The sequence below is a fragment of the Parus major genome, chromosome 10, assembly GCF_001522545.3.
Source record: "Parus major isolate Abel chromosome 10, Parus_major1.1, whole genome shotgun sequence".
Lineage (NCBI taxonomy): Eukaryota > Metazoa > Chordata > Aves > Passeriformes > Paridae > Parus > Parus major.
Genome location: NC_031779.1, coordinates 7,338,259 through 7,346,397, shown reverse-complemented (window position 1 = coordinate 7,346,397; position 8,139 = coordinate 7,338,259). Strand labels below are relative to the sequence as shown.

The window sequence follows — 8,139 nt, the reverse complement described above, 5'->3', positions numbered from 1 at the left end:
CTGTGACGGACCAGCCTCGCCCCCGCAGGTACGGCCGCGCCCGCGCCGCTGCTGGCGCTCGCTCTGGCGCTGCGGACGCTCAATTGCTTCCTCGTCCAGACCAGCTTCGTCCCGGACGAGTACTGGCAGTCGCTGGAGGTGGCCCATCGCATGGTCTTCAAATATCCTTCGCCTGCCGCGGCCCCTCATCGCTCCCCGCGGGTCCCGCCGTGCCGTGGGCGGGGGAGCGCTCGGGTACGGCTTTCCCCGGGAGTAAGGTGCTGGCTTGACCAGCAACAAACACCCCACCGTTCTGGCCCAAGGGGGAACGTCTAGACCAGGATGGTTCGGGTGAAGCTTTTCCTTTCAGTTGGTCATGATCTGTCCTTAATATTCATAATTATGGTTACCTGACTTGGGAATGGACAAGTAGCTTAAGGGGCTACTCGTACCCACTGATCTTTGCAAGCATGTACAAAGTATTACAGCTGCTGGCTAAGGATAATGTTCAGCTGCTGGTGAGTATCATCAAAAAATGTGCATCTGCTACTAAAATTCAATTTTAAATCATTGTATTTAAACACAGTGTATTTTTATCACTGCCCGAGTAAAATGCAAAGCCTTGAGCCTGGCAGTTATAGATATGTGAGTACAGAGACCCCACTGATTTCCCATGGGGGCAGAACTCATTCATAGATTCATAGATTCATTCATTCATAGCTTTCCAGCACTGGTGCCTGCCACTGTAGAGGGTTATTCTTGGCCTCCATCAGTTTCTTGGAGTTTCATACTGATTGTGTTTGCCAGTACATCATAATTGCACAGTAATTCAGTTTTCCAAAGTGTTTAGCAATGTATATTTGTACTCAACCCACAATAACTAACAGTCCCTTTTGATTTCTATTGGAGATGTAAACCAGATAATTCTACTTTCCATCTCTAAACACTTTGAGCTGAACTTTAGACATTCTCTGTTTTGGTAGAAATACTATCCTTACCCTAGAACCTTACTGTTTCATTTTTAAAATCATAAAAAGCAATAGAGAATATTCACCAGTTCACTATATTCATACCTGAACAGTTATTCACTAATTCAGTCCTCTCTTAAAACTTGGAATTTAACTTTGTTTGTTGCAAGTAGAGTTTTCTCTCTGCTTACACAGATCTGGGTCCCTAGGCTTGCACAGGCAGTGCTGGCTGCTTTTGCTGATGTGAAGCTTTACTCATTAGTGCAACACCTTGAAAATTCAGAAACAGCGAAGTTCGTGGTGAGTCATAAATTATTCATGTTAATAAACACTGGTTTTGTATGGTAAATAACAGCAAAATTATATGACACACCTTGAAGAATTGCCACTTTCATTTAGGTGAACTTGTTTTAATTTGTTCATAATTATTTTCAGTTCTTCTGCCAACTCTGTTCCTGGTTTACATGGTATTCCTGTACCAGAACTCTAACAAATACCATGGAGACTATTCTTACCATTTTTGCTCTTTCCTATTATCCAATAAAAGGCTCCAAGATGGGGAACAGGTGAGACACTTTCTCTTAATAGTACTAACAGTCCAAATTTTTGGTTTGGGATGACACAAGTCTACTGATACTGTTTAAAATGCTAGTTTTTTTCTTAATATCTAAGGCAACCAAAAGCCCCCTCATTCATGAAGCAAGAGTTCTGTCTCATGGAAGGAATACTCCAGTATTTCCTCGAAATATTTTTTAAGATTATGTTATAGCTGGTATGTAAAATTAGCTACTCCTGTTTCCTTTTGCTAAGTGTGACTTTATGAGAAGCTTTATTTTAAACCTTAATAAACTGGAATATATAGTAACTTTGGAAAAGATTAAAAAGGCTTTTTGGGGTCAGAAATTTGTGGTCACAATTTTCTTTACTGCTCAGTATTTTAAAGTAGGTACCTCTAGTTAGCAACTCTATTGCAACAAAGCAATTCTAGAGCTGCAACCTTCCAAGCAAAACAGAGTATCTGCACTCAGAGTGTCAATTACCTGCAGTATGAAAAACTTTTAGCCAGAGACATGACTAAAAATGTTGTTGAAATGTCACTGTCTGCAAAAGAATTGACCAGACCTTTTGATAAGCTGCTGGGTTTTTTATGTTTTTATCTTGTAGTTGTAAGTATTTAGCTTTGGTAGCACTTGCAATTGTTATTCGTCCCACTGCTGTTATTCCGTGGATGCCTTTGGTCTTCAGCCATTTTTTGCAAGAACAGAGGAAAGCAGATCTTATCCTACACAACTGCATTCCAGTTGGGTAAGTTCTTTCTCAGTTTAAACTGGGACTGTGCATAGCTACATCTTAAGATGGGTTTTACCACTACAAAAGCAGACAAGCCAAAAAACCTGGTATCATGTAAATGAAAAAGAGAACAGAGTCCTGTCCTTTTGCAAAAGTTTAAGGAAGGGGAATGTTTCCTTTAAACTGTTGTATATGCTGCAAAAAAACCACCAGGAAAGATGTCATTATGGTGAGACATGAGCAGCATTCCAGTTTAATCTGGGATTGTGCCAAGGATACCAGCCGATGGCAGGTGGCCACTGTAAAATGGTCATGAGTATGGATAACCTCTAAAATACTAGGAATCAGAGTTTTGACAGCTGTCTGGAGAAGACAGCAAATCTTCTCCAAAGACAAAAGCAATTCAGGCAATATCAGTGCAAAAAACTTTTCATTTTTGCAGATTGGTCACAATAGGAACCTCTTTAATAATTGACCGTGTGTTTTTTGGTGAGGTAAGCTGTTTTGAACTTGTCTTGTAAGAAGAAGGTTGGGGTTTAGTATTTTAGCATTCATGGATATTTCAGTCTTCTCTGACTTCTCTTGTTTCTGTGACAGTGTCTGGCCTATGATCTCTGGTGAGTATAATCATACATCCTAACCTACAAACCCTTGAACACTGGTATTTCAGGTATTTCAAATGATGGACTGCTACATAAAATCAGTATGCTCAGACCTCAATAGTTATCAACAAAATTACACACTTCTGTGATTAATTGCTAAATATAGGAAGTCCATGCTGAGTCTTAGTGAAAAAAACCCCAAAAAACCAACCTGAAATAGGAGTGAAAATGTGAAAAATGAAAATTATATAGGGCGAGTGATGACTGTGTAATTCAATGTAGCTGTTGGGTTTGACTTTGGATTTGTGTTTACCTCCCCCCCCCCCTCTTCCAGTGGGTACTGGTTCAGCTGAACTTCTTGAAATTCAACGTGCTGCAGAATTTGGGAACATTTTACGGCTCTCATCCTTGGCATTGGTACTTCACTCAGGGACTCCCAGTCATCTTGGGTCCCCATCTGCCTTTCTTTATTCATGGCTGTGCAGTGGCACCAAGGAGGTACCGCATCATTCTACTGGCAGTGATCTGGACAGTGCTGGTGTACAGGTAATCTCTCCTGAGTGCAATTACTGCCTCTCACTGGTTGTGTTCTTTGCAAAGCTCATGTCCACCCCAGAACCAAGTAGCATAGTATTCAGGTGAGGTGATAGAAAACTTGAAACTATTCAAACACTCCAAGAAATGCAGTCATATAAAACTGGTTCTAGGATTTTGTGTAAAACTGCTTCATGCATTGTCACCAAAATGTGACAATATCTTTAGAATTTATTAGACCTTTAGAGAGCAAAATAATTCATCATGAAATGCAACAGAAAATGAAATTTAAAAAAATCCCCAAATCTCAACTCAACTACCCAGCAGGGGTTTAAGCAAAAATAGAACTAGTTAGAAAAATGAATTCACTAGATGCCTATTAATGAAAACACCATTTCATTTCATTCTTTAATACATCCTCAGTAAGATGAGAGGTACTTAGCCCTCTACAACTTACTCCATTCACAAGTTTGCACACAGCTCAACTATCATAAGGCTGTATTTCTAATTTTAAGCTCAGAAGTATAAGAAAAGGTAAGCTTTTTCTAAAGCATCAGAATTAACTCTAGCTTTAACAGGAGAGACACTTTCAGACAAGAAAAAATACAGCATGTAAATAAATACGAAGCAATAAATACTTTTATGCTATTGTAGTAATAGGCTACAGCAAAACAGTAGCAAGACCAGAAATGCCATTTCTTCTTTCCAGCTCAAAACTGGAAGTAGCTCTCTTGGCTTTAGGACTTTTTTACTTCCCGTAGTCTTGTAAGAACATCTTTGATTTGCAAGACATGAGTGTTGCGGTAATCCCCAAAAAAGTCGGCATGGGAAATGGTTTATTGTTGTATTTGCAGGGGTGACTGTTAATTTGCTAGATATAAATGGGCACTTGAGTCTTAGCTTTTCATCCACACTATATATTGTGTCTTATTTCAGAAAACAGATGGGTGAAGTACTGGCTAAATTACATGTAGTTGTCAAGGAATCAGACCACTTAATTTTAGTAGCCAGGAATTTTTACCAGTGCTTGGTTTAAACTGATTAAATAATTCAAATGGACTTATGTTCTTCAAAAGTGAGAATTTGGATTTTTACTTCCAACTGCTTCAGTACCAAAAGCTTCTTAATACATGCATGTGCTTTTCCAGTCCTCTGTGCTCTGAAACACATTCTGCCAATAGAACTGAAGCATTTAACTTTCTTGATGTACTATTATATATTTTGTTACAGCACACTGAGCCATAAGGAATTCAGGTTCATCTATCCAGTACTGCCATTCTGCATGATTTTTTGTGGTAAGCATTGGTTTCAAATGTCTGGATATAATTTTTACCCAGAGAGAGACTGTTAATGGTCAATGTAGGTATTTGATAAAGGATTATTAAAATTAGCCTAGCCATTTCTTACAGCTAGTTAAAAAAAGAAAGAAAAAAGATAAGGAAGAGCAAGTGACTATAGCACAGATAAAGAATCCTCAGCATGGGTAACAGTATTCCTGCAAAAACATGACAGTTGTGTCCTAACTTTTCAGCACTGCCACCCTTAAAATGAATCTTGTTCCTTGGCTTCTTTGCAGTATTCTTCTGCAGAGTACTTTCAGATATGCTTGACAAATGTCTTTCATTATGCAAGATAAAGTTAAACTACCCTTTTCTAGATTCAGATGTTACAATGAAAGATTAAAACTTCTGGAACATGAAGCTATATAGCTTCAGTTTAAATACAAGTTCTTTAGCCTATTTCTCTAGTCTAAACAAAAGTAAATCTTATTTCAATAATTTTGCTCTCTGCTAAAATCAAATATGTAATAAGTCTTGGCTTAGTTCGGTAGCAGTAAGATGAACCCATTCTACCTTACATGCTGAAGAATTCCAGTCAAATAACAAAAAATAGTGAGTATCTCTCAGCTTTCATGTCTGTAAAGGAATGAGGTCATCTATTCAATTTATCAATTCATTATCATCCATTTGGATACTTAAAAAAACTACAGAAGTTATTTCTGATAAGTCCATGGTTACAAAGTGATCTTAATTGCTCAAAACATTATAAAATAAAGCAGAAAAAACTCCACTTGAATTTCAAAGTAATTTCCAAGCACACAAACATAAGCCAGGAGTGTTTCACAAAAGCAGTATAAAAAATGCCCATAATAGAATATTACCAATTGTGTTTAAACCACAAGTGAATTGTAGACTTAATCTTCATCCAAGATACAATTTGGCAGAACTGACCAACTGAAGACTAATTTAATTTGTTTGTTACTGATTTCTGGAACATGCCTTGTAGCTTGTTTTCAGTGATTCAGTACAGGTGTCACAAAGCTACATAAACTATTTTTCTCATGTTACCAACAAGCATGTGACTTGAAAAGAGTTTTCAGACTGACTGCAACATGAAGCTGGTGTCTGTGCCGTATTCGTCTAAGCTGGATGTGAGAAAGGAACTTCTGCAATCATCTCCCACCAGGAGAATTGCCTTTTCCCATTATTAGGTCCTTCAAGAAAAGTGAGGAAAAGGGGCAGCAATGGGAGATGGGGAAAAAAAATGAAGGAGTATGCTCTTCCAAGTCCAGCAGCTCAAAATTCAGTAACAATAAAGGAATGTTGTAATTTTCAGCATTTTGGAGAAAAATAATACCACAGCCATGCACATGTAGTTACCATTTATTCTGGCTCTACATGGACTTGATTGAATCAGAACACCTCAGAAAGTTGCCATATATCATTCATCCAAACTACTGAATGGACTATTATTCACTACAAGAAATTAAATTTAAAGAGACAAAGCACTGGTTTTGAAACTATATTTCTGTATTTCAGGAGACAGGTGTGTGCTTAAGATTTACTCCATTAAATCCAAGAATTAAAAGAGCAAAGTCTAACGTTTGAATTTCCATTCAAAGAGTGAAGACAATACTGTAGTAAAGTATCTCAAAGCAAAGTGTTGTTATTGACTGAGTAATGGTTGCCCCCGTATTTGGGTATTTTCAGAAATGTGTGAATTGTTTATTTCCCAAATTTACTCAAATGTTTCTATAGGATATTCATTGAAACACCTGAAAGCATGGAAGAAAACTGCAGCAAGTTTCCTGCTCTTATCCAATTTAGTCCCAGCCCTGTACACAGGCTTGGTTCACCAGCGAGGCACTCTGGATGTTATGAGTCACATCCAGCAGCTCTGCAATAACTCTCAGCAGTCACAAGCTTTTGTCTTCATACTGATGCCATGCCACTCTACTCCATTTTACAGGTATTGAAAGTGTTAACAATGCACTACATTAATATCCAAACTCTTAATCACAAATCAAGATTTCTTTTTTCCATGGCTTAATAAATTGAGATAGAGAAATGTATACAGGAAGACTTTTGCTTTTTCATACAGCTAATAGAGTGAATAGGGGATATAAACCAAATGCCTATACCACAGAATAAAATTCAGCATCTAAGCTTTATTAATTTTTGTGAAATAGCTTTGTATGAGTATATGCAGAAAATCTAATGACTTCTCTGAGTAAGTCATACTTCTTCATTATGGTATCATTTGTAGCAAAACCAAACACTAATTGTTACCATCAAACTGTATTGATTTTACTTCTGCTGCTAGGTAGTAAAGAAACATTATAACAGAATGACTTAGGTCACTGCAGAAGGTTTGCAGTAGGTCCTGAAAGTAAACAAAGTGTTAAAGCAGATATAGTGAAGCTGATATGGGAAAGTACCTTTTTAAGAAACTGATGTTGAACATATGGTATTTTTATTAAGATAAATGTATTTTCTATTAACTGCTAACAACACTGTCCCAGCAGTTTGGAGCTGAGTCTGCTTGTTCTGCTTTGCTTCCATATGAAGTATTGAAGGGAAGAAAATACTACTCTGAGGAAAAAAAAAATTAATTGGTTTTTGTTTTGACTGAGGTACCTTTTAGATGAGTCATTTCAAATTTCTGATTCTGGTCAGTTTATCATGAAATATTTGTTTTTGTTTTTCTCCCTAGTCATGTTCACTGTCCTCTAAAAATGAGATTCCTTCAGTGTCCCCCAAACCTAACTGGCAATGAGAGCTATGTTGATGAAGCAGATGTATTTTACTCTAACCCACTTGGCTGGCTGAATAAGGAGTTTTACAATGACACGTTACTACCCAGTCACTTGATCCTCTTCAGTGTGCTAGAACAGGTATGGTAACTGCAAGGTGAAACAAACTACCTCTGAGGATAAGTTACAAAATAAATTAGGGAAGAGTTATAGTTAAAATTTTTGAAAATTGTTTTCCACAACTTTTTAAAACACAGCTTATATTAAAATTGACCCCTCTAGTCCATAATAAGAGTATTGATATCGTTCCACTGATATATATTTAATGTTCACATTTATATATATTTAATGTTCATATTTAATATGCCCTCTCTTCTGTGCAAATTCTACAGGCCACAAAGTAATGTTTAATGGAATTCTTCTCAATCCATGTTAAAACAAATGTGCCATCTGTCCCCAGAAATTGCACTTCTAAGTAAGCAACAGTGAAAAGCAAAAACACCTGCAGTCACAGTACCTTTTAACCCCTCAAATCTTTAATGAAGTCCATGCACTCAAACAGTGGTGGCTGGTGAATATCCGCTTCAGACAGGATCAAACAGGATAGGTACTTCTTTTTCTAGCAGGCTTTCCTAAAATAAAGGATAAAGCTTCCCAGGGACTGTTGAAATGATGGTTGTCAGGAGACTTTGGAACACTATTCTTATGCTCCCAGCTGTGCTTTATTACTGTG

General features: G+C 37.5%; 2 protein-coding genes across 3 annotated transcripts in view; one reads left to right on the top strand and one right to left on the bottom strand.

Annotated features, from left to right (window-relative positions):
- Positions 1–20: 20 nt before the first annotated feature.
- PIGB (phosphatidylinositol glycan anchor biosynthesis class B) overlaps positions 21–8,139 on the top strand; it is an 8,635-nt gene continuing 516 nt past the window's right edge. Inside the window, exons 1-10 of one of the 2 annotated variants that reach the window (XM_015639114.2) lie at positions 21–161; positions 380–497; positions 1,143–1,247; positions 1,383–1,513; positions 2,112–2,252; positions 2,680–2,731; positions 3,174–3,385; positions 4,604–4,668; positions 6,412–6,622; positions 7,367–7,547. In XM_015639114.2, coding sequence (XP_015494600.1) covers positions 151–161; positions 380–497; positions 1,143–1,247; positions 1,383–1,513; positions 2,112–2,252; positions 2,680–2,731; positions 3,174–3,385; positions 4,604–4,668; positions 6,412–6,622; positions 7,367–7,547 — 1,227 coding nt within the window. In that variant the 5' untranslated portion in view covers positions 21–150. Of the gene's footprint in view, positions 162–379; positions 498–1,142; positions 1,248–1,382; positions 1,514–2,111; positions 2,253–2,679; positions 2,732–3,173; positions 3,386–4,603; positions 4,669–6,411; positions 6,623–7,366; positions 7,548–8,139 lie in introns of those variants that run through there. The other variant, XM_015639112.3, reaches the window with a different exon arrangement.
- CCPG1 (cell cycle progression 1) overlaps positions 3,756–8,139 on the bottom strand; it is a 25,276-nt gene continuing 20,892 nt past the window's right edge. The window contains exon 11 of the mRNA XM_015639110.2: positions 3,756–8,038. Within this exon, the coding sequence (XP_015494596.1) occupies positions 8,001–8,038 (38 nt within the window). The 3' untranslated portion in view covers positions 3,756–8,000. The remainder of the gene's footprint in view (positions 8,039–8,139) is intronic.